Source organism: Anser cygnoides, chromosome 14 (assembly GCF_040182565.1).
Source record: "Anser cygnoides isolate HZ-2024a breed goose chromosome 14, Taihu_goose_T2T_genome, whole genome shotgun sequence".
NCBI lineage: Eukaryota > Metazoa > Chordata > Aves > Anseriformes > Anatidae > Anser > Anser cygnoides.
This window is the reverse complement of record NC_089886.1, coordinates 6,336,220-6,361,754: the sequence shown is the minus strand read 5'-3', so window position 1 is coordinate 6,361,754 and position 25,535 is coordinate 6,336,220. Positions and strand designations below refer to the sequence as shown.

Genomic DNA, 25,535 nt, shown 5'->3' with positions numbered 1-25,535 from the left:
AGCAGCCTCTCAGCATTGAGTGATGGTCTTTTAGGGTCATACAAGCTCAGAGGACAAGTATTTTGTCATTCACTCTAAAGGTTAAAACTTCAATACTTGTGGCTGTGCCACACTGCCTATTTAGCAGGCAAATTCTTTGCAGAAGATAAACCATCCACCGCTCCATCTTTCTCACTGCAATTGAGATCAAGGACTGGGGAATTTAATTGCTCCTGAAGTATTGGTAATTATAAGCATGACAGGGCTTGAAGCAGCTAGTCCCGTCTGTGCTACCATGTTCTGCACACAAGGCAGAAGTTTCAAGCACATGTTCTGACACCACTAAATATGCTCAAATCAGAAGAGTGTTTATACTCTAATTTACATTTTGATTGATTTAAATGTTAGCCCATAGATCTCAATGAGTTCATTGTTCTTAGAATGAAAATTATTTAGAAATTAATGAAGAAGATTATTGTCTCTCAATTAAAGAAACAGATGTTAATTAGGTCTGAAATTAGGAGCATCTGTAGAAAAGAGGCACAGAAAACCTAGAGCAAGAGGGTGTTTCCATTCTTTACTTTGTCATTTTTCTTCTTGCAGGTAATGGGGAAGGTTTCTTCAGCATTGACCCACATTCTGGAATTATTGCAGTTGCCCAGAAACTGGACCCATCCAAGCAAGAGAGATTTACACTCATTGTAAAGGCAGAAGACCAAGGGTTCCCCCAGCTTAAAGATTCTGCTACAGTGCATGTCCGCATTAGACCCTCTGATCGGACCCCTCCAAAATTTCCAGAGGCCGAATACATCACAGAAATCAGTGAATCCACTGCTGTTGGTTCTCCTCTGATCCAGGTTTCAGCCACAAGCTTGTCACCAGTCAGCTATGAAATAAAAGATGGAAATGGAGACGGAGTGTTTTCCATGAACTATCAGTCAGGTCTTATTTCCACCCAGAAGAGCTTAGATTTCGAGCAGGTGTCTTTTTACCAGTTGAAAGTCCGTGGCACCAACATGGCTGGAGCTTTTATGGACACACTGGTGCTTATCTATGTCATCGATGAGAATGACAATATGCCCATCTTCGTTAAGCCTGCCTTCACTGGCTGGATCATGGAGAACGCTCCATCACAAACCATGGTTCTGGATGAGAGCAATGCTCCCTTGGTGACCCACGCAACAGATGCTGACCAAGACTCCAATGCTTTGCTGGTCTATGAGATTTTGGAGCCAGAAGCACTGAAATATTTTACAGTAGATCCCAGCACAGGGACACTTACCAGTCGTGCTGATATAGACTATGAACTTACCCCAGTTTTCCACTTCAGTGTACATACACATGACAGTGGAAGTCCCAGCTTATTCGCATCCAAGCCAGCCAAGGTGACAATCCATGTTAAAGATGTGAATGACTCACCTCCAGTCTTTGTCAAAGACACATATGAGCTTTCTGTCCTGTTACCTGTCCATCCAGGGATGGAGCTTTTGTCAGTGCAGGCAAAAGATGCAGATTCGGAGGTGACCTACAGCATCGTGGAAGGAAACCTTGATAATGCTTTCTATATTCATCCACTCACTGGTCTCATCTCCATTCTCAATGCTACCAGCTTGGGAAGCCATCGTGAACTCACAGTCAGAGCTGGTGATGGTTTATATAAAAGCACTGCTCTGGTTAAACTAAATTTAACTCAAGTACAAGGTTCTGGTTTAAAATTTGATCAGGATGTATACACAGCAACTGTGATGGAGAACTCTACAGATGAGAAGACTCTTACTGTTCTTGGGGTCAAGGGATATCAGCTAAATGAACCACTCTTCTACTCACTTTTGAATGGGAAGGAAAGATTCAAAATGATCCAGGCATCTGGAGTACTCCAGACCAAGGGTGTGAAATTTGACCGTGAAACCCAAGACATGCATGAGGTAGCTGTGGAGGTGAAGGACAACAGGAAACCACCGAGAGTGTCCCAAGCCACGGTCAAGGTTTATGTAGAGGATGTTAATGACAATCCACCTCAGTTTGAGAATGTGCCGTACTACACCTCGGTGCAGGATGGCACGGAGCCAGGTGACGTACTCTTTCAGGTATCAGCAACAGATAAAGACATTGGGAATAATGCGGCCATTACCTACTCATTCGCAGAGGACTATAAGTATTTTTGGATTGACCCCTACCTAGGAGACATCTCACTAAAGATGCCCCTTGACTATCAAGCACTGAATAAATACAGCCTCCGAGTCATTGCTAAGGACAAAGGCGAGCCTCCACTCCTCGCTGAAGAGGAGGTTGTGATCAGTGTGAGGAATAAATCCAACCCTCTGTTCCAAAGTCTGTATTACCGAGTGAAGGTGCCAGAAAACATCCCCCTGTACACATCTATCCTCCACATACAGGCCCGCAGCCCAGAAGGCTTGCGCCTCATCTACAACATCATGGAAGAAGACTCCCTCAAGCTGTTCAGCACCGACTTCAAAACAGGTGTCCTTACTGTCACAGGCCAGCTGGACTATGAGCTGCAGACAAAACACACGTTCACTGTTAGAGCCACAGACACGGCGCTAGGATCCTTTTCAGAAGCCAGGGTAGAGGTGGAGGTAGAGGACATTAACGACAACCCGCCAGTATTTTCTCAGATGATCTACATGGCGTCTGTCTCAGAGAGTATGCCTGCACATACCCCTGTTATCCAGATCTTTGCTTCTGATAAAGATTCAGGCAGAAACAAAGTCGTCTCCTATCAGATCTTGGATGATGGTTCAGATGCTACCAAGTTTTTTAGTATTGATGCCAGCACAGGGCAAATAACAACAGCTCAAGCGCTTGATTACGAAAAAAATCAGCAGTTTCGCATGAAAGTGAGAGCTGCAGATCATGGGATGCCTCCACTTAGCAGCGATGCCCTGGTAATTGTAGATGTGACGGACATCAATGACAATCCTCCTGAGTTCAGCCAGCTTCAGTATGAAGCCAAGGTAAGCGAAATGGCTACATGTGGGCACATTGTGATAAAAGTCCAGGCCCTGGACCCTGATAGTGGAGACACCACCCGACTGGAATATGTGATACTCTCGGGCAACGACAACAGGCATTTCACCATCAACAGCACTTCTGGAATAATATCCATGTTCAACCGCTGCAAAAAGGACTTGGAGTCATCTTACAATCTCAGAGTTTCTGCTTCAGATGGAGTTTTCAAGAGCACAGTGCCTGTGTATATCAACACCACCAACGCCAACAAATACAGCCCCTCTTTTCGGCAGAATGTGTACGAGGCAGAGCTGGCAGAAAATGCTGAGATAGGTACCAAAGTGATTGAGCTGCTGGCTATCGACCCAGACGGTGGCCCGTATGGCACTATAGACTACACCATCATAAATAAACTCGCCGATGAGAAGTTCTCCATAGATAACAAAGGCCATATTACCACGCTGCAAAAACTGGACAGGGAAAACTCCACTGAGAGAGTCATTGCCATTAAAGTCATGGCCAAGGATGGGGGTGGGAAGGTGGCATTCTGCACTGTCAAAATAATCCTTACAGACGAGAATGACAACCCACCTCAGTTCAAAGCATCTGAATACACGCTGTCCATCCAGTCCAATGTAAGCAAAGGCTCCCCCGTCATTCAGGTACTGGCTTATGACGCCGATGAAGGTGCAAATGCAGATGTCATTTACTCCGTTGACTCCGTGGAAGATGTGGCAGAAGACCTTGTTGAGATCAATGCTGCCACTGGGGTGGTTAAGGTGAAAGAGAGCCTCATTGGTTTAGAAAACAGAGCCTTTAACTTCAAGGTGAAAGCTGAAGATGGCAGACCCCCTCACTGGAACTCCCTTGTCCCAGTGAACCTTCAAATTGTCCCCAGGGAGGTGACATTGCCAAGGTTTTCTGAGCCCCTTTACACGTTCTCGGCATCTGAGGACCTTCCAGAAGGTTCGGAAATAGGGTCAGTCAAAGCTTTCGCAGAGGATCCCATCATATACAGCCTGGTGAAGGGAACCACCACAGAAAGTAACAAGGACGAGGTGTTCACGCTGGATGAACAAACGGGGGCTTTGAAAATCAAAAAGGCAGTGGATCACGAGACCACCAAGTGGTACCAAATTGATGTTATGGCTCACTGCTCACATCAAGAAACTGAGCTGGTCTCCTTGGTCTCTGTGAATATCCAGGTGCAAGACATCAATGACAACAAACCTGTTTTTGAGGCAGATCCCTACAAAGCTTTTGTCATGGAGAACATGCCATCAGGAACCACAGTCATTCAAGTGACAGCTAATGACCAGGACACGGGAAGCGATGGGCAGGTGACCTACAGTTTGGAAGCAGAGTCTGGCAACCTCCGAGGACTCTTCACCATTGATGGAGAGAGTGGATGGATCACCACACTGAAAGAGCTGGACTGTGAAACTCAGGAGATTTATCGTTTTTATGTGGTCGCCACTGACCATGGCAGGAAAGTCCAACTCTCTTCCCAAACCCTGGTGGAGGTGACTGTCTCTGATGAAAATGATAATGCCCCACAGTTCACGTCAGACTTCTATAAAGGGTCGGTAATTGAGAATGCGGAGCCTGGGCAGGTGGTTGTCACACTGAGCACCATCGATGCAGACATCTCTGAGCAGAACCGGCGGGTCACCTGCTACATTACTGGTGAGTTTTCCTGACTTTATATCTTCTAAATGGGCAAGAATAATTAGAATTTCATCTCAAAGTGAGGCTTTGATACCTTGTCTTGTAAAATACTGACACAGAAATAACTTTACACTGACAGTCCGAACAGAAATAGCAGATGAAGCCTGAGCTCTGCCAGGAGCAAGACTCTTCAGTTAACTGAGTCTAGGGTATCCAAAAATCTTTAGAAACTAATTCACAGTACTGTAATTTCATTTGTTTACACTTTCCTATTCATGTCAGTCTTTGTGAGTGTTTTGACTAACAAGAAACACCAAAGATGACTCTTGCATCCCTGCAGCATCAGTTGTGCCAACTAAAATTAACCACTGCTGTAAAACAACATAAAGTTATATTGGAATGTTTGTTGCGCATCTACACAAGTAGAAGCTTGATTTTACAGTTCTGTTTGACCCCAAAGGGGTCCTGGAACAGATACTTCAAATTAAAATGTTTGTTCAAACTCAAATGAAGACCCTTCAGGGTCAAAACATTTAACCAAATCATGCCGCAGCCTGTTATCTGTTACAGCAACCATTCAAAACAGGGGAAGGAATGCTGGTACTTTCAGTTGGTTTATGGCATGCCTAGGAATTTGCAAGCCTTTGGGAGGAAAGAGGCAATTCATTTATGTATTAGTGTTTCTGCCATTTTAAAGGTAACAGTAACTTCCAACTACTTTAAGCCTGAGAGAATGCACATTTGTGTTAGTGGTGAATACCATATATTCTTGCTGCTTTATACTTAAAAGCGCACGTCAAACTTTACACATAAACACTTAAATACAACTGCAGTGTAGCGCTATAGCAGGAGGCGAACGCAGAGCCTACCTTCCCATGTTCACTTGCACATTGATATCAAGCACACTGGAGCTAAATCTGAGCAGGGGCTGGGGTCTCCCAGCATCAGAAGAGGGGCCAGCAGATGTCTCAGTGGCCTCCAGATTCACAACCACAACACCACTGCACACATAAAGCAGAAAGAGAGTGAATTTAATTTACCTGGCTGCACGAGGCCCTTCAGAGCCTAGCATGAACAAACCCTGCAGCCAGCTCTCTTCATTGCCTCCCATTACCCTGTGTGCTCTCTCCTTCTCTCCAATGGCTTGGGTGCAGCAGAGGACATGAGCTCCTGCCAGAAGAGAGGGATTCTCCAGGGGCAGCATCTGCCCCTCTTATATCCACCTTGTGTAGCACCAGTGGGAGAGACATGAATCTGGTGGACTGGAGCCTGCCTGGTCTCGATTTTACCTATGTCTCTCATCATTTTGGTCTTATAGGATGAAAAGTAGCTCCAGGAAGCAGAGCTACATATTAAATGCATCTAAATATTAAAAGGAAATAAAACTATACATGGTGTGTAACAATAAAATCCAACCAGTGTCTCCAGGGTATCTGCAATTCTCAGATCCCTTTAGGAACATACACCGAGAAAGTCTGACATGTTTTAGGAAAGTCAGAAGATGCGGTTTTGCAGCAATGAATATGCATGTCTGCAGAACATTACAAAGACATTTCTGCAATTGGGAGCTGTTTCCTCTTTCCACCCCGTTCATCTCCCCAGTGTAATACTCAGTGAATAACAGAAACACGCAGGGTGTTTCACAGGTGTGCAGCAAGGTGGACCGACAGCTCCCCTCCTAACTGTTGTGATAGCAGTGCCTTTTCCATGGCACCACTGCAAGTCCTTCAGCTCTCCTACAGGACTGGCAGAGGACACAGCTATATCCCTATTCCTTACCATTCCTGATTTTCAACACCCAGTAAATGCCTTTTTTCTTTTTCTTTTTCTTTTTTTTTCTCCTTTTTCTTGCCTCTTCTTGCCCCTTCTAGAAGGAGACACGCTAGGACAGTTCCAAGTTAACCAAATTGAAGGAGAATGGACAATTTCTTCCAAGAAGCCTCTGGACAGGGAAGATACAGAGAAATATCTCCTCAAGGTTATGGCTTCTGATGGGAAATTTCAGGCTACCACAGAAGTGGAAATTTTTGTTCTGGATATCAATGACAACAGCCCTGAGTGCGGGCAGGTAAGACATTTGTCCTGGTACGTCTGGGGGCACGAGGGGAGTGGCTGGGAAGGAGAGAACACAAGAGCAAGGAAGAAAAGGCAGAAAGAGCACATGTTGAGAGGGTTTGGCTTGTCATTATTCTTCTCACACGATCCTGTTGCTTTGATTATACTTAGCAAATTTAATTAAGGTGCACGTCAAGCAAGAACATTAAATCTAGCCTCCAAGCATGTTTGCCAGCAGTAAGTGAGCACCTAAGCATTATGAAGGATAATTCTTGGAGATAAACAATGCCAGGAAGCCTCCTGGGTAGGGGCATGTAAATTACCAAGTTTATATCCTGCTAAGCTGAAAGATTCCCATCAGGAGTGTTGTTACTGCAGAGAGCTGATCGCTGGTATGGATTTTACTCGTGGTGAGAAAGGACAGAAGCAGTTGTTTCTCAAAGGAGATTCAAAGGCTTGCGTGAAATGAGCTCGCTGGTCCCAGTCCACACCCCCCACTGGTCCCAGTCCACAGCCCAGCAGCTGGCTACCCTCCTCCCAGTGGCATAATGCAAATTACTGACCTTCACGTGCTCCCAGCAGAGACAAGGAATGGGTGCTGAAATGTCCTCATGGCAGCCTGCATAGCTCCCTGCCTGGTGTAAGAGGGAGGATAAGAGAAATTAAATCTATTGCTTACCACTTGCTAACAAAGAAATCTAGGCTTTAAAAGAGCTTCAAGCTGTCATTGAGACCACCTGTTAACAACAAAGATCCACTTTACTAAAACTGCCTCGCCCATTCTTAGAGGCAGAGGTGGAGGTTTGCAGCCACCCTTAATTGTCTGCTCCCGAGCTTCACAGCATCATCTGTCAGCCCAAGTGTCGAAATTGAATCATACTGGAAACAGGGATGCTTCTTTACTCTATGCAACAGTCTCTTACAGATAGTCATAATTAAAATGATTGCTCTGATATTTATTTGTATTTTTATAAAGCTAAATAGCACTGATTAGGTTAACCATGGGTCGTATTTTCTTCATCTCCAAGCCTCTCTCCAAGTTTTCTGTATCCTTTCCAGGCTGTGGTTTTCACAGTTGGCTGCTGTTCTGGCTAGGGCCATAGAAGTGCCAAACATAATAGGCCTGTCTTCTAGTCTGTGCTCGCATATCCTGACATTGTGGTCATCTTTCACAACAGCTAGACGTTAGGCACATTGTGCTCTCCTCTGTTTTGCCTTTGTCTTGAACCTTCTGCTAGTCCATTCCTCCCCTGTATGGGGAGGTATTTTGGAGACGGATCAGATACCAATCACACTTTCTGTCCATGCCAGATATTCTACACTGGGACAGTCTCTGAAGATGCTCAACCAGGTCTCTTCATTTTGAAAATATCAGCGACCGACCCCGACGTTGGCAGCAACGCCCAGATCACGTACAGCCTCCACGGCCCTGGCGCAGAGGAGTTTCGGCTGGGCCCCCACACAGGTGAGACCCAGCCCTGCGAAGGCATCCTCCTTTCCAGGCAGACACAATGATCCTTCCATAGATGAGGTAGGGTTTGTCACATAGCAGGAGGCTTGATGCAGCGAGGTTTACAAAGGGGGGGTTGAAATAAAACTTATTTATGAGCACTTTTATCCTATGACGACATCCCTTGCGAGAGATTCAGCCCGAGTTGCAGGACTCCTCATGCCAAGCCCTGCCAGGGCAATGGCTGGCAGAGATCTGAGAACAGCCCTGAGCAGTGTGGTGTGGACACATCACCGCTATTAACCCAATTACAGCCAGCGTCCAAACTCAGTCTGTTCCTCCCACGGTTCGCTCAGGGTGCAGCCTGCTTGAGCCTCTCCGAGCCCTCCTGGGCTGTGGCTGAGGTTGCAGGAGCCAAGACCACCTCCTGTTCCTTCCCACAGGGGAACTGACCACCTCTGCACCTCTCGACCGGGAGCAGAAACCTACCTACCACCTCGTCGCCAAAGCGACTGACGGCGGAGGCCGTTCCTGCCAGGCAGACATCATGCTGAGCGTGGAGGACACGAACGACAACGCGCCCAGGTTCTTCCCCAGCCACTGCGCCGTGGCCGTTTTTGACAACACCACGACAAAGACACCCATCGCTGTAGTTGCTGCCAGGGACCTTGATGAAGGTGAGTCGGGATGGGATTTACTTCTTAGCAGAGTCCACCCTCCATCCTGAATAGAAACCTTTAAAACTTAGGGGAGGGCAGCAGCACTGGGCACAGATGCTTGAACCTTGGCAAAGACATGCCTGGATCTCATCACTGACATGTCCTCGGCTAGCAGGCCGGCATCAGCACTCTTGTGATGCTGTAGGAAGTGCAGTATCTGTAGAAATATGAAGACTTTGAGGAAAAGCTCAGAAACTGTAGCTATGATGCACAGCGCAAACTGTGACATGCAGTTTGTCTGGGCTCCAAACTGGACAGAAATTGTAACAACGATGGAGAAAAAGAATGAGCATAATAAGGAAAAAAGAGCTTTGTGTCTGGAGAGGGTCAATGATGCGGATGGAGAGGTTCTTCTGAAAACAAAAGATTTTCATGTATGTATGTAAGGATCCTAAGAAAGGATAATAAACTTTCAATAAACCCCTCCAGCAGAGACTCAATTTACAGTAATATAAGAGCAAGATGATATTTATATGCTTTGGAAGAAAAGATGAAGGAAAATAACATTTAAAAACATGGGGATTAACACTGAGAAGCACAAGTAAATACAGACAGGTGTTGCTGATGCCTGGTGCTGAAGGTGGCTAGATGTCTGAACCTGCAGGTGGACAGGAGCACCTTGGAAGGGGATGTTCATGCAGCCTCCATTTTCCCTATAAATTTTAGGTCACTTAGGTACCTACATTCCTACTGGATAAAAAACTTGAAACCAGCAGCATTCCTACCCATGAACTAACGCAGCCTGTCCCTTATCCTTCCAGGTCCCAATGCCGAGGTGGTCTATTCCCTCTCTGACTCGGCCAATGGACACTTTTCAATTGAGGAAACCACGGGGGTGATCCGTCTGGAAAAGCCCCTGAAGGACTCGCAGCACTCCGCCTTTGAGCTGACAGTCTGTGCTACCGACCGGGGCTCCCCAGAGCCCCTCTCCGCCCTCGGCACTGTCACCGTCTCCGTCGTGGATCTAAATGAATATCTGCCTGTTTTCCTGGCCCCTGAATACGTGGCTATGGTACAGGAGGATGTGGCTGTGGGTACGGAGGTCCTCAACCTGTCAGCATTGACGAGGGACAACACAGAAAACACAGAAATCAAGTATGAAATTGTGAATGGCAATGACCACGGGAAATTTCAGCTCAACTCAAATACAGGTAAGATGGTCTGATGCCCAAGCACGTCCAGGTTGACCCAGCATCAAAGGCTGTCCTTGTATGCTCTTTTGCTGGTTCTTTTCCTTTTGGTTTGCACTTCTGCTCTTCTCTCCTCTGACTTTAGCCACTGTAATGTATTGCACTTGCTCTTTTTATGCCTTTGCTCTTTCACCCTCACCCACTTTGCTGATCCTTAAACAGTTCTCAGGCTTTCATCCCCCTCTTTTCCCCTTGTGTTTCTCTGAAGGTCTTTTCTTACCATCTTTCATTTCTACCCATCTCTCTCCCTGTTCTCACATCTGTCTCTCCTTCACTTCTCATCTTCTCAGCCTCTGTTTAACACTCCCTGTTATTCTCTTCACATGTGTGTATGTGTATGTCAGAGGAAGGGGCTGGGGGAAAAGGAGGATGTTAGAGTACTCCCTTTTCTAAATGAGCTTCCCCTGATGTCTGCAAGCAGTCTTGGCCACAGATCTTTTCTGCCCCTATAGAGAGTACAGCATGAGGGTAGGGAGTGCAGCCTTCTCTTCTACACTAAATTTCCTCTGCTAAGTCACTTAAAGTGTGACAAAAATCTTCCTGAAATTAATGGAAAGATTGCTGTTATATGTCTGGGATCTGAGATGGGTCTGTGAGAAAGAGGAATACGTGGAGATCAGGATGGAGAAATTTTTCCACTTCAAAAAGCTGGGGAAGGTGATTTCATTTAGAAAGTTTCTCCATCATGATCACACTAGGTACCTGCAGCCCAAGATAACAGGCAGTTTTATTAGGCAGCACTCAATGAATGTGGCTATTACCAATCCATTAACCACAAGCAGGCGTTGAGACAGGTTTACCAACCAAATAAAGCACTGCTCTATTTGCACAGAGATCTGATAAGAGCTGTTATCGGGAGGCCAGTGTTAGATCCCTGGAACAAGCACTGGCTGCATCCTCAATGGCCTTCTGCTCTTGGCTGTAACACCCTCACCCACAGTGCCTTCCCAGCTTCTCTGTCCTCAAGGCTCCTGCTACTTTTTCCAAACTGATCTTCTCATTAGCATGTATGTCTTAAAAGACACCAGAGCAGTGTCATTTCCAGGGAATAATTTTGTGACATTTTCAGTGCAGAACCCAGGAAAACATTGAAGTGCACAGGCCCATTGTGTCCTTGTGTCCCTTTCTTTTTTTTTCTTTATTTTTTCCTTTCTTCTTTTTTTCTTTTCTTTCAATTTATGTCTTTATTCCCTGTTTCTCAATCATTTTCCAAGTTTAACAGCCTCCCTTTTCCTTCTATACTACATCCCAAACCTCGGTTACAAATCACAGCAGCTTGCCATACATCTTTTTCTCCTGTACTATTCTGCATCTACATCTCACACCTTTTCACCCTGCCTATGACACCAGTGAGTGGTGCTCTGAAACTGCCTTGGTCACAGCTTTTGATAGCATCGTTGGACTCTCATCCTATTTTGTCCCAGATCTCTTCCAATCAAGACTCCTGGAGACCTTCCAGAACGAGAGGTTGTTTTACCTCTTCAAACGCTTGATACCAAACACAGGCAGGTTATGGCAGAATCGCTTCAATTACAGCTTGTTTTATGTGATGCCATGACTTTCAATATCCTGCTTTAACCAGAGAAGGTCAAAGCCAGATCAACAGCACCTTACCAGCTGGCAGTTTTGGCAATCATCTCGGTAGGCCTGCAGTATTCCAAAAAACCACATGTACCAAACGTTTAAAGTATCTTCTTTCCTTTTCTGTCCATCTGCCAATGCAGGTGCCTTATACATAAATGGGAGCTTGGACTTTGAAGCGAGTCATGAGTATTACTTATCCATTGAGGGCACAAGGAAGGGCTCAGCCTCTCTCAGTGATGTCACCATGGTGGTGATCAACATAACTGACATTAATGACCATGCACCAGAGTTCATCCAAGACCCCTACTTCACTGATATCCGGGAGGATGCTGCAGTTGGAGAAATCATCCTCACGGTATGATTACAAACAAAGCCGCTGTCTTTACCTCCTCTCTTACTTGCACTATGTGTTATTTGCTCTTCCTTTGCACTTTACTCTGCCTTGGACACAGACAGTTCAGTGGGTTTGTGATGTTCAGCACCTAAGATTTAGGCATGACTTTTAAAAGGAAGATTGCAAGGATTCCCAGCAGCCCACAGACAGGGCTGACACTTTGCTTCAGAAGGCACCTTTGAATGAAAGCTTAGAATACCTAAGGAGGGCTCAGAAGCTTTGAGGACCTCCCAGAAGAGCTAAAATGCCTGCCAACAGCCCATGCCCTTGAGGTCTGGGGAAGGCAGGGGGTCCCCTAATGCAGAATAGAGGAGTCAGGGTATTGCCATGTGGAATCCACTGCCCAGCCTGCGTTACCATCACAGGGATGCTGAAGTCAGGAATGGATGAAGGAGAAAGCCAATGTTGTAGCTTTGCTTATTTTTTCCCAGAGAAAATTTGTGAATGACGCTGATGTAAAACACCTTCTTTCCTCCTCCTCATTTAAAGCCAATACCTTAAATCAAAGCAACACCCTCCAATGACAAAGAGGTCACGTCCCTGGGGATTCCCCCATGGCCAGGCCCTTTTGGGCCAGGAGTCCTAGTTGTTTTTCTTTTGACAGGTGTCAGCTGACGACTTGGATGGAGCGATGAACAACCAGATCACGTATTCAATTGTGGAAGGGAACCCACTGGGACATTTTGCCATTCAGCCCAAAAGTGGGCAGATAAGCATTGCCAAGCATCTGGACAGGGAGGAGGTGAGTTCAAGAAAACGGAAACAGGAAAATTAAAACAGATGTGTCACAGAAGCCCAAGGGAGCACAGTATATTCAGCTGCCTGCTGTTTTCTGAATAATCTACTGGTAATACCATAAGTAGAAGGCAACTTTTTCATTCATTCGTTCATTCATTCATTCATTCATTCATTTTCTAGACCCATAGGTGTAGAAAGGGTGGGCTTTAGAGAAGGCAATACAGACTGCAGTGGTCACAGCTCTGTGCTGTGATCTGCTCTACCAGTGCTTCAAGCTGTCTGGGTGAGAATCAGCCCCAAAACAGAAACCAACATTGCTGGTTTACACTCCTATTCATCAGGGCATTACAGAAAATAGGTATTGGCAGGGGCTGGAAAGGCCATCTGGACAATCTCTTCCATACAGCAGTAGCAGCTCAAACCACTGCTGACAGATGTTCGCCCAGCTTGGGCCTCATCCATCTTTGGCAAGTTGTTTCCCTGCTCTGCCGCTACTGTGAGGCTGATTCTCTTCAGCAAGGTGCTAATTTATGGATGGAGACCCCTAGATGAGGGCAAAGCTATTTAACAAGCTGTAGCAGAAAAAGATGGATGTGAAAAAGCCACCCCTCTTCCACTTCTCCAAGTGACCATGTACTATAAATCCTCCAGATCTCCAGCTACTCCCTGACAGTTCGAGCCACGGACAACGGCCACCCTGCTCAGTCCAGCGATGTTGCTGTGCGTGTCCATGTGTCTGACGTCAATGACAACCCTCCTCGGTTCTTCCAGCTCAACTACAGCGTGGTGGTGCAAGTAAGCGGGGGGCCTGTTCCTTATCCAGCAGCCCTAGCAGGAATATGAGTTCCCCTGGGCCTTGTCTTTTTGCTTGTGTTTCTCCACTAGCATCTTCTTATATTTCAGGAGAATGCCCCAGTGGGTACAAGTGTCCTGGAGCTGATCATGAGTGACAGAGACTCCCCAGAAAACGGGCCACCGTATTCATTCCAGATTACACAGGGCAATGACGGGAAGGCGTTTGATGTCACCCAAAATGGTCTGCTGGTAACATCATCCATCCTGAACAGAAGAGTGAAAGAGCAGTACCTTTTACAAGTCCAGGTAAAGCCTGCCTTTCTGTCCTGGTAGCTCGACTCCCAGCCAGGTTTAGGAGCAACACACTGAGATTAGGATGGCACAGCCGGATGGGGAGTTCCCTGGTATTGGAGAAATCCAATCCAGGAAAAAATTCTGCAGCTTGGAGCCAGGTCCAGAGCTCATTGCTCTGCAAAGTCTTCCCACCAGAAGCTGGTAACCAGACTCTGCACTGACAAAATCAGTTAATATGATAATGAGAAATGCTCTGTCAGCAGTGTCCTTAGGCTGATGCTTTTCCCAGTATAATTCTAGCAGTTTCCAGTTTAAAGCAAGACCTGGATCTGGTCCTGCAAATTTTTTCCAGGTATCATAGAAGTGATTTAAGCTCCTCTTTTTGGGGGGGTTCTATTGTGGCAGTGTAAACGAATTAATTTTCAATGTTATCACTGAGGATAGTGTTTTACAAACAATAGGATAATAACATGTAAAGTACATACTTCTTCAGTAATAGCAGTCGTTCTAAAAGCTAGGTACTATTATTATTATAAACCTCAACCACTAACTGGCTAAGATCAGGGAGAGACTTATCCTGTAATCTGATTATTCACGTTTTTCTATTCTGAGCTTCCTTGGCTCATGCTAGACAGACATTGTCAGAGGTGGGATAGGGGCTTAAATAGTCCGGAAGGTGAGCAAATGTGTCGACGTGCGTAACTGCTTTTATCTATCTCTGTACACCCGGTTACGTATGGAACACCAGCGATTGGCAGCAGCTCTAAAGATGATTAATCCTCAGGAAATCAGAGCCACTCAGGTGTGCCTCAGCTGCTGATGAGCACACGGAAATGAGCGCAACCCTGGCACTAACAGAAGGACTCAGTCAGTCTCCAGGCTGGAAGGCACGCTGCCGCTTCCCTCGGGAAGCCAGCCCCAGGCAGAGGTCCAACGCTGCTGCCAGTTTTTCCTGTGCCTTCTCCATTCCTGCTGCCTGAGAGCTCCCACCCATTGCTGCCTGTGCAAAGGGCACTGTCCTTTGGCAAAGACTCAGCCCCTCAGGGGACAGCAAGCAGCACACGGCTGTAACAGGTCCTTCTCTTTTCTTTGTCAGGTCTCTGACAGCGGCATCCCTCCCCTGTCCTCATCGGCATTCATAAACATCCAAGTGACTGAGCAGAGCCAGTACGCCCCTTCTGCCCTTCCCCTGGAGATATTCATCACCACCAACGAGGCAGCCTTCCGAGGCGGCGTGCTGGGCAAGATCCACGCCACGGACCGAGACCCCCACGACACGCTGGTGTACACGTTGGTGGCAGAAGTGCCCCGGGAGGGACGCTTCTCCGTTGGGGCCGCAGACGGAAAGATCATTGCTGGGGACAAGCTTCCCCACGGCCATTACCTCCTGAACGTGACCGTGAGCGATGGCACGTTCACCGCCAGCACCAGCGTCAACGTCCACGTGTGGTGCTTCACGCAGGAGGCGCTGGACAAGGCGGTGGTGCTGCACTTCCGACACCTCTCCCCGGAGGAGTTTGTGGGGGACCACTGGCGCAACTTGCAGAGGTTTCTAGGAAACATCCTTGTCACCCGGCGCCAGAACATCCACATGGCCAGCCTACAGCCCGCGGCTACGTCTGATGGGGTGGACCTGCTCTTGGCCGTCGGAGAGCCGCACGGCTCCCTGTACGAGCCTCGGGTGCTTGCAAACAAGATCACCGTCTCAGCTGGGGAGATGGACCAGCTTGTCGGACTGCGGATGAAGAAGGCAATTCACGTGCCGTGCCATGGGTCAGACTGTGCCCACCGTGTCTGCAAGGAGACCATCCAGCTGGATCCAGGCATGATGTCTACTTACAGCACCGCCCGACTCAGCGTCCTCACCCCACGGCACAGCCTGGAGCAAATCTGTTCTTGCAACGGTGAGCAATCCTTCTTGGTAGCACGCCACAATATAAACCTCTTAGAGCTTGAATTATTCAATTTTTTTTTTTTTGGTATGAATCTCCTGTAGCATTTAATTAACCAACAGTAATATTTATCTCATTGGCAAAAGTCACTCAAGTCACTCGTACCTACCAAGTAACAAAGCTCAATGATTAGATTTTCAATCTTTGAGCTCCTGTGTTTATTCTAGGCTCAGAAAAATAGAGACTAACTGATAAATTCCAGGGAAGGCAAGTAGAGCATATTTGTTATGTGTACTCTAGAGTGCTTCAAGTAATGAGACAATAGAGGTTAACACATCACTTGGTCAGGAAAGATATGGGGATACGGTAGGCTAAGATAAAGGTATATTAAAGGAAGAGGAAATCCAAGGGTGTTGCAGACCATTCTGAGGGCACCCAGAAGCTGCTGCGGGACAGAACTCACAGGGCTGCTATTGTAGGACCGGCTGACAGTTGTGTACCCAAAAGAAATACTGGGAGCACCACATGGAAGCTGTGGGAGCTGCAGTGCAGCTGCACGTGGGTTGCAGTGGGCAGAGGATTGTTGCTGGGCATTTATGGTGTCCGGCTGGGAAAAGAGGCAAGGCTGCATACAGCCTCAAGGTGTGACAAAGACAAGACCTTTCGCTCACTCTGCTTCCAGGAACGGCTGTGAGGTTCGGGGGCCACAGCTACATTTGGTACCAGCACTCTCAGGCGGGGTCCTGGCACATGCACTTCCGTCTGAAGACCCACCAGCTGCACGCTGTTGTGTTCTCCGCCAACGGGACTGACCAGGCCGTGTTGGAGGTACGGATCGCAATATGCAGGGCTTCTTTCCAGTGTAAAAAGCACTTATTGTTTCAGGGAAGGGAACCAGAGAAAGAAGATGCAGTAGTAAATATCTCTAGTAATTGATCTAGAAAAGCAGATGATTAAAGAATAGGGGTTTTGTGTATTCCCCGCCAATTAAAATTGGTCTAACTGGAGACCAAGATCACGGGACGTACTTACCAGCTTACTGAGACTTATCCCCAAGACTAATCACATTGTGATCTACACACTGCAAATCTACCTGCAGGTGTTCATCCTGTCCCTGAGTTCCCTCATCCCTTCTCACGGTTTCGCAATCCCATCTTCCTAGTTTGAAATACTTCTCTTCCCACTGCTACAAAAGACCAACACAGACAGGAAGCTGTGCAGTGGCCAACACCCAGAGACCCACCCAAAGTATGTATTGCTCCTGCTGTCACAGCCCTAGACATTAAGGACAAAAGCAGAGAAACATCATCTGTATGTCCTGTGCCCATCTCCAGCCGTGACTTTAAGCCATGTTGCAAAGGGCTGATGAGAGAAATTTAGCTTCTCAAGAAGGGTCCGTCTGGCCTGAATAACTGAAGGAAGCCCTCAGGATTTTAAGCTTTGTGGACTGCCCTGTTCTAGGTATGAGCCAAAGCTGTGAAATAATTTTAACCAACAGTTTGTAGATTCGGTAAAGAGGACAGCTTCTCCCAGGGGTATGCACGTCATCGCTCTTCCAGTTGCTAAGCTCTACTGATATTCAGAAACAGGACGCAGCGGGAGGATGGCAAGCCAGGCACGCTGGGAAGGACTTGGCAGTCCGTCAGCTCTTGCTCCGGGGAATCGAGTTCTCAGCTGTCTCCCAGCCCCAGAAATCGATAAGCCCAATCTACAGACCCATCTGAAGTGAAATCACCTTCCTCCGGATAAAGCAAAGTGACAAAGCTCTCTGGTGCGCCTGCCAATTGTGCAAAGGGATTTACACACACATTGCCCTGAGGCCCTTCCACAGCGCGTGCCGGCTGCATCCAGTTCTCCCTTCCCTTTGTCATCCCTGGTTCTTTCAGCGGGCGCTCTCTCCTCCTGCTGGGCTTTATTTATACCACAAACTTCTCTTAGAGTGAACTTAGATGTCCCACTCTGCATTTGGCCCCTCCAGAGTAGTCCGATCATACCAGATGTAGGTTCCTCTGGAGTTTGGTGTAGCCCATAATCACTCCTCTTGCTCTAGCCTCTTCCAAGCATCGCCGCTCCTCGTCTCTAATGTCCCCCAGTGGAGATCTCATCCGCTTGGGATTCCCAACAGCAAGCTCTGCAAGCTTTCCGTGAATGTCTTGTTCTGTCATTTCTCCTTCTCCACGGGCTCTTGGCTTCTATGAAGGAGAGCTTTTATCAACAGAGCACTGGGGAGAAATGGTGAAAAGGGGATTTACCCCTGAATTCACCCCAAAACAACACAGATAAACTTTCCTTCATCTTTCTTCCATGAGTTTTAAAGAGGAATCTTGGGTCACAGACAGGAATTTCTGACGGCCCAGTTCAGTGCAGATGACAGTGGCATGGTTTGCTTTTGGAAGCTCAATAACTTGATTGTCTCCCTCCATTCTGCTGGAGAGCAAGGACTGGATTGCAACCCCCAGTAGCAGCTTTGGCCTGGGTTTCTGGCAGGCTGATGAGGAGCTGGGTACAACAGGAATCCCTTTCTCTGCCTCCTGCCTTCTCCTTGCCTCCCCCAGAGAAAGCTGCCAGGTGCTGCTCCTCGTCGAGGTGCTTTCAGCATCCCTCACCCATGCCAAAGCAGGAACCACTCCAGCACCTCCCCCACCGCTAGCGAGACAGTGAGAAAAGAACAAAGGCCACGTGGCCCAGAACAAGAGTCCATCTGTGCCCGGTGATGGAGTTAGGACAACCTGAATACCAGGGCTCTGATTAGGCTCGGGAAGGGGGGAGAAAGGGTGAGCAGCTGCAGCAGTACTATCGCATGGCTCTGCGCCCTGTTATAGGGAAAGGTGAGCTTCCCTCCCTCACGGTGGTTAGTGGTTGCAGGAAAGGGCCATGGGCGAAGCTGTGCCAGCAAGATGAAGGTGGTTTGCAAAATAAATGAGATTTCAGGGGCTGTATTTGCCTAGCTGGTAATTCTTGGGGCCTAAAAACTGGGATCCATCTTGACTCACAACGCTCAGGCAGGGAGAGAGGGGAATAAGTAGCAAGAGAAATACAGAGAGCCCCCACAAACACCACCCACCTGTATCACAGCTAACTGGGACCGCTGGGATGTGTTTTGCAGGTGGTGAACGGGGTGCCTCACCTCGGGTACAGCTGCCGGGGCACCTACACCGGGAACCTCTCCTCCTCGCGCCTCGTGAGCGATGGCGAGTGGCACTCGGTCTTCCTGGAGGTGAAGAACACGTCTGTCCGCCTGCTCATCGACGGCCTGGGGAACGCCTCTCTCCAGCTGCCGGGGGCCTGTGGCATCTCCCAGGGCAGACGAGACCTGCTTTTTGGGGGCCTCCGGCAACCCTTCCAGTCCCAGAGAGTCACACGGGGGTTCAGAGGCTGCCTGGATGTGCTTGCGATCAACGGCAGGGAAGTGGTCCTCCTGCCCGGGAAAGGGCAATCCAAGGAAGTGGTGGAGGAGGTGGGGATAAAGCAGTGTTGCTCCCCGACCGGTGCCTGCAGCAGCAATCCATGCCTGAACAACGGGATGTGCTCCGAAACCCACGGAGGAGGTACGTGGATATCCTACGCAGAGCAACGGGGGAGCAATGAGGGAAGGGAAAGTCACAACTTCTTCATTTGTCCCTGTGCAAGGGGCTTCTTGAATGAGAGGTCCCCGGTCCCAGGGGAACTCAAGGGATAGCTGGCTCAGTGCAGGAGCAGCCGGGGCCATGAGATCATCCTCCTGGCTCTCAGCAGTGGGCCGTGGCTCAGAGGGCAGGAGCACATTTCTAAGGAACGTGCATGACCTAGGAGAGAGCAACTTTGCCAAAAATTCAGACGCAAATAGAAATTCCACCCTCCCCCCGCTACATCCCCTTTGCTTAAGGAGCTATTAGTGAGGTCGGAATTGGGCGAGATGGGATCGTGCAGTGATGGTATCTGGGCAGAAACAAGCCAAGATCTTCATCTATTCCCACTGCACTCAGTGACTCCCTGGGGCTATGGGAAAGGATATGGAGAAAACAGCAAGCTCACATCCGAGAGCGGCAGGTTAACGCGGGGTGCGGGTGCTCAGCAGAGGTTTGGCACCAGGCTCTGCTCCAGACACGCTCCCCACTGCCCCGTCCTCCCGTCAGAGGGCTTCTCCCACCAGCTGCATCACAAACAGGGCTCGTGTGCGGTGGTCCCAGGGCAAGGACCCCCTCCCAGCTCCCCCCTCGTGCCGCTGCCCTGCACCCACATCCCAGCTGCCAGCACAGTAGCGGAGCTGCACCCCACAGCACCCCATCACCCGAGACGGGCACCCCCGGGGCAAGGGGTGCTTTGCAGGCTGCGGTGTGGGGCAGGAGCTCTGTGCTCCTCGGGCTGGCTGCCAAATCCCAAACCCTGCCCGGTGAGCAAGTGAGGACCAGAGGAGGGAGCAGAGCTCCTCCTGCCCTGCCCGCAGCCGCTGGGAACAAGATCCCCAGCCCTGCCGACTCAGCAGCCGCCTGGCTCAGCTGAACTCGTTTGACGCAAGCTGCATCCACGCCGAACAGTTAGCCTGGCTGGCCCTCGTGCCTCAGCCTTACCCCTGCAACCCTCTGCCTGGAAATCCCCTCTAGCTGGGCTGGAAGAGGCTCAAAGCCCTGCAGGTGAAAACTCACTTCTGCTGTGGGTCAAGGCAGCACCTGCAAGCTTTGCAGAGAGGATACAAAGGGAAAAAAAAAATATCCCTCCCTCGTTAATAATCACCCAGCGCCCTTCCCATTGCTTCCTCCCAGTGTGAACAGCCTCCCCTGCAAACGGCCAGCTGCCCAGCAGCGTTCTTGTGGGATGCAGCCCCGGCAGGATCACACAGGGCATTTCTGCAAGGCAGTGGCTGCCGGAGGGAGGCGTAGCTGCGAGGTTAGCCGGGGTGTGCGGCTTCCTGCAGCCCCGCGGGCTCACTGCTGGACACGGCGGGCACGCAGCGCGAGTTTGTGCAGAGCTCTGCCCGGGGACCGCAGGCACGGGATTACCCGCGCAGGCTAAGGCACGTCTGGGCAAACGAGCCCGGGTGGGCCACGAGCCATGTGAGAACGCGTCTGTGCCGAAAGGGTCAAAGCCAGACCAGGCACCACATCAACCAGGAGCACAGGGCGAACGCAGGCGAGCCCCGCGCCCAGGAACACGTGTGTTTGCGCACACGCAGGCCCACGGGCGATGTCCAGCACCTGCCAAGCGAGCACCGGCACGTCCTGGCTGCACAGCCCCTGGCACGCGTGTGGGAACAGGTCTGCCCTTGCTCGCACCGTGCTCTAAAAGGGGGGAAGTTTGGCTTGTGGCTGAGCCGCCAAGACTTGGAGCATGCTGCAGCGTGGCAAGCCTGACCTTCCTGCACAGCACCGCCAGCCGAGGGACTGGCAGGAGCTCAGCAGAGCCAGGGATGTTCCCATTTTTAGGGCTACGCGAAGCGGCAGCCCAAAACCCAGGCGGCAGCAGCCCCTCCACATCCCCAGGTGTGCCGGGTTCCTCTGGCCGCGACCAGTCACCTCCTGCAGGCAGGAGAAGCCAGGCGTGCCGAGACAGGTGCCCCGCACCGCCAGGACTCGCAGGACCGAGGCTGCGGAGAACAATAGGTTGCACGGGATCGCATTTAGCAGGGCCAGAAATGCTGATGCAGCCCACCAGGCTCCCCTTCCTTTACCCTGAGTTTGTCCCCCAGTTTCTCCGTGCAGTAAAGCCGTGTGCTGGCAGGAGAGGGGCTGTGTCAGGAGAGGGCAGGCTTCACTTCTCTAAACAGCTCTGCAGTGCCCAAAGCCTCCAGCTACTACTCCAGGTCCTGTAACGTAGGCGCCAGCCCTCCAAGGATGGTTTGGGTGCCCCACAAACATCCAGCAGCACCAAGCGCCTGTGCTCAGGCAGCTGGATTAGGCCCTCCATTTGTGCCATCAGCGCCGGGCACTGCTCCACGCTGCTCTCACCAGTCCCTCCATGCGGATGCGGTCTCCTTACGGCACCCTCTCACCCCTCCAGGTTACACCTGCATCTGCTCCGGGCTGTTTTCTGGTGAGCGCTGTGAGCTAGGGGACAGCCCCTGCGACTCCAAGCCCTGCTTGCACGGGGGCACCTGCATCCTCTCCGCCACCGGCTACTCCTGCCACTGCCCCGACTGGTACCTGGGCGAAAGGTAAGGTCTGGCAAGGCCAGGAGGGCTCCCATGGTGGGCTGGGAACATGACGTCCTACTGGCGCCTGTTATCACCGGGCATCAGTGTTTGGCTGAACCCTATGGTTAATACCACTTTGGAGTTCTCACCAGCAATGTTACAGCACCGATATGCTTCCCCTACACTAAATGTCAGCGAGTGCTTGCCAAATATCCGCAGCTGGAGAAGTAACCGGGCCCAGAGGCTGCTCTGCTGCTTGGTGTCACCCGCCGCAGCCACGCGCCCTCCCTAAGCACCCTGCCCTGCCTCCAGCCCAGCACCACCAGAGGTGCCCCGCGTGGGCTCAGACAGCACCGTGCCCAGCTCCTCCTCCTGCCTGAGTCACTTAGCTGGGGTGTGACCAGTGCTCTGAACAAATATGAAGGCAGAAATCATTACTGCAACTCCTGGATAAAGGAATGTATCCGGGCATTAGGTGGCAGTGTGATACCTGCAATGGCACGCACGCTGGCTCACACATCGCAACACAATGGCTAAGAAATAAGAGAAGTGAAAACTTCATTGTGTCTCTGCAGTAAGAGTAATAGGGAAAAAAAAAAAAAAAAGGAAGGAAAATCAACCAGTGCATATTCCACCTAGCACGGGGAGATAATTACTGCTGGAAGGGAAAGTCCCTGTCCTGCAGAGGAGTGAGAAAGGGGAATGTTTAGGTTCTACGGTGTAAAGCAGGACAGAGAATTCAGTCTCAGCTCTGCATATGCTCCATAAAATGCCAAAAAACGACCAACCTGCAAAACTTTCAGCCTCCTTCTGAAAACTGTAAATGCAAGGATCCCCATCCTCTGCCAGGAGAGGCAGGTAGCACAGAGGCTGGCAAGGGAGGCAGAGGCCCAGAGGGAGCACCCCAGGTGGTGTAAGCCAGAGCTCTGAACAGGAAGGTGCAGCTTCAGCCGCTTCCCCAGGCTGATGTTGTCCCCATCCCTTCCCAGGTGTGAGAAGCTGGCCGAGGAGTGCCAAGACAACCCGTGCCGCAACGCGGGGCGCTGCGTGAGCGCCCAGGGCTCCATCCACTGCATCTGCCCGTCGGATTACCAGGGGGACTACTGCACGCAGCCCATCATCACCCCCGCCATCGTGCCCACGCAGTGGGCGGTGGGCCCGGAGGAGATCGCCGAGATCGTGGCCGGCGTGCTGGGGGTGGCCATCCTGGCCGTGGCCTTCGTGCTCATCCGCAAGCGCTACCGCCACCGCGCCAAGGCACACAAGCCGGTGGCCCGGGAGGACCCCGACCTGCTCTCCAAGAGCGAGTTCTCCAAGAGCGTGGGCGTGGGCACCCAAGCCGTGCCGCCCATCGAGCTCAACATCCTCAGCGACACGGCGCACAACAACCTGGACCGGGCCACGCCGGAGCAGCGCAAAGCCAGCGGCACCCCCGAGTTCGTCACCTTCAACTCGGCCAACGCCCCCAAGCACCGGGGCACCATCGTGTGCAGCGTGGCGCCCAACCTGCCCCCCGCCGCGCCCCCCTCCAACTCCGACAACGAGTCCTTCGTCAAGTGCACCTGGGCCAGGGAGGAGATGGGTCAGTAGCCGCAGCTTTGGCTTGCTCTCGCAAGGCCCCTTTACCCCTGTGAAATGCATCACAGGTTTGCAAACACGGGAGAGCAACGGTGTCGGGCAGAGCAAAGTAAAATGTGGGTGAATGCTGCCCAAGCCCCTTCACTGGCTCTTCTCTTCCCCAGATGTCACCTCTACACCCCAGTTTTCAGCTTTAATTTGCTCAGTACCCTACGCAAGCGGCAGGGAATCCATTAATGCATGGCCTGGATTCCTACATGCCCAGGGTCAGAAGTCTCTGTAAAAGGGGATAATGAAGCCAGTGGGGAAGAGTTAAGATCCTAAAAGTCAGCGTGAGTTTTAGTGGAGCCATTCGCACCAATGCCCACAGCCAGAGGGATTACGACCAGAGGGAAACGCGGCTCCAAGCAGCCGGGTCCCTGCTCTGTCCCTGCCCAGGAGCTCAGCAGCCAGGACAGCTGCCAGAAGAGAGCTCACAAGAGCGAAGTACAGGGAATGAGAGATCCAGTGGATCACTTGCTCTGCACCAGCCCTTCGTTGTGCAGGCTTCTTGCATCCGTGTGGCATGCTGAAGTGTGTCACTTGGGTGCTAGAGCGGGGGGTGGCAGAAGCCTGGTGGGAGCACTGCCCCAGCACAGGCAAGGGTGCCCTGAAATCCCGTCTTCTCCCGAGGCAGACACTGCAGCTCCCCAGTCCCCACGGCTCCTCTCTCCCCCTGCCACATCTCCTGCAGGCTCAGGCTCACGCAGCGGGAGGGCAGGAGAGGGAAAAACTCCAACCCGGGGCACGCACCGCAGCTAACACAGCTCTGTTCTGTTCCAGTCTACCCAGCAGAAACAACCTACTGGCCGCCCCGGTACCTCTCCTCGGACGTCCAGGAGTATTCCCACTACGAGATCATCCAAGGCCCCCCCGCCTCCTCCTCCCACCCTCCTCTCCCCCCGCCGCCCCCTCCGCCGGCCGATGCGGAGCCGGTGGCTCTGTACGGGGGCTTCCCCTTCCCGCTGGACCAGAGCAACAAGCGGGCCCCCATCCCTCCCCGCTACAGCAACCAGAACCTGGAGGACTTCTTGCCGCTGGGCCCCGTGGAGATGGGAGCCTCCCAGTGCCAGAACGAGTACACGGCCATCAGCTACTACCCGGCCCAGCTGGTGCAGGGCGAAGGGGTCCCGTACCAGCCCGAGCCCGGCTACAAGCGGGTGAGCATGCGGCTGAGCGTGGCGCAGCCGTCCTACGCGGACTGCGAGGTGGTGGGCCACCACCAGCCCGGCCTCCGCGCCCAGCCCCTGCCGCCCCCCAACTACGAGGGCTCCGACATGGTGGAGAGCGACTACGGCAGCTGCGAGGAGGTGATGTTCTAACGGAGGGACTCATCCTCGAGATGAGAAGGGAAGCACGTGTCCCCTGCCACCCCGAGGGAGGCTGGTGTTCCCCCTCACCCCAGTTTGCAGCATCTCCCCCCACGCTAGGGTTGGGATTTGGCTGGATCTTTTTGTTCCTGCTGTGGACGGAGGGGAAATGCTCCGGCCATCACCGGGACACGGAAGGTGCTTGCGGGATGCCGGTGACTAACCGGCCTCCTTGCCACGGAGCATTCCCCCGACGCCGCCGTGCATCTCCTCCCAGCCTGGGCTGCCTGGTCCCAGAGAGCAGCAGAGCAGGCACCGCAGCAGCCCTGGAGGAGAAGGCATAGAAGGACTAGCACTGCCCAGCCCCAGGCGGCACCCTGCAGCCAGCTCTGGTGCCGAGGACTCGCGTCAGGGCCATGGTTTGCCCGGTGGGATGGTTCAGTTGGTGCAAACCCTCTTCTGCGTCTGCTCCCCACGAGCCCGAGGCTGGCTGGGAGATGAGGGGGTGCACCCAGGCCCGCCAGCACGTCCTCACTTGGCAAAAAGTCGTCCAAGAAAAAAAACGTCCATTTCTACAGGGGAAAAAAAAAAAAAAAAAAACAAGCAACAAGGCACACGGCACAGGGAGCAGACCAAGAGCAGCCAGCGGACCCTTCCCAGCTGGGATGTGCTGGGAACCAGGGAGCCTGCCCTGAGGCTGCAGGCGCAGAGATCCCCGCAGCTCTGGCGGGCCCCAGCTGGCTGCAGCAGTACCCAGCCCTGCCACCCCTG

At 51.1% G+C, this 25,535-nt stretch overlaps 1 protein-coding gene and 1 long non-coding RNA gene across 3 annotated transcripts in view; one reads left to right on the top strand and one right to left on the bottom strand.

Moving 5' to 3' along the window:
* FAT2 (FAT atypical cadherin 2) overlaps positions 1 to 25,367 on the top strand; it is a 55,674-nt gene extending 30,307 nt beyond the window's left edge. The window contains exons 10-24 of the mRNA XM_013175991.3: positions 583 to 4,635; positions 6,489 to 6,685; positions 7,984 to 8,137; positions 8,566 to 8,799; positions 9,603 to 9,992; positions 11,756 to 11,970; positions 12,614 to 12,751; positions 13,399 to 13,542; positions 13,651 to 13,848; positions 14,933 to 15,740; positions 16,411 to 16,556; positions 18,835 to 19,276; positions 21,705 to 21,858; positions 22,827 to 23,419; positions 24,238 to 25,367. Of these exons, the coding sequence (XP_013031445.3) occupies positions 583 to 4,635; positions 6,489 to 6,685; positions 7,984 to 8,137; positions 8,566 to 8,799; positions 9,603 to 9,992; positions 11,756 to 11,970; positions 12,614 to 12,751; positions 13,399 to 13,542; positions 13,651 to 13,848; positions 14,933 to 15,740; positions 16,411 to 16,556; positions 18,835 to 19,276; positions 21,705 to 21,858; positions 22,827 to 23,419; positions 24,238 to 24,776 (8,405 nt within the window). The 3' untranslated portion in view covers positions 24,777 to 25,367. The remainder of the gene's footprint in view (positions 1 to 582; positions 4,636 to 6,488; positions 6,686 to 7,983; positions 8,138 to 8,565; positions 8,800 to 9,602; positions 9,993 to 11,755; positions 11,971 to 12,613; positions 12,752 to 13,398; positions 13,543 to 13,650; positions 13,849 to 14,932; positions 15,741 to 16,410; positions 16,557 to 18,834; positions 19,277 to 21,704; positions 21,859 to 22,826; positions 23,420 to 24,237) is intronic.
* Positions 786 to 11,777, bottom strand: LOC106032835 (uncharacterized). Of its 2 annotated transcripts, none has more exons than XR_007160747.2 (4): positions 11,646 to 11,777; positions 7,236 to 7,307; positions 5,487 to 5,618; positions 786 to 865 (listed from the first exon to the last, which is right to left on the bottom strand). It is a non-coding gene; the product is annotated as an uncharacterized lncRNA (long non-coding RNA). The 2 variants fall into 2 exon arrangements; XR_001205060.3 differs by lacking the exon at positions 786 to 865 and adding an exon at positions 4,576 to 4,660.
* Positions 25,368 to 25,535: the final 168 nt, after the last annotated feature.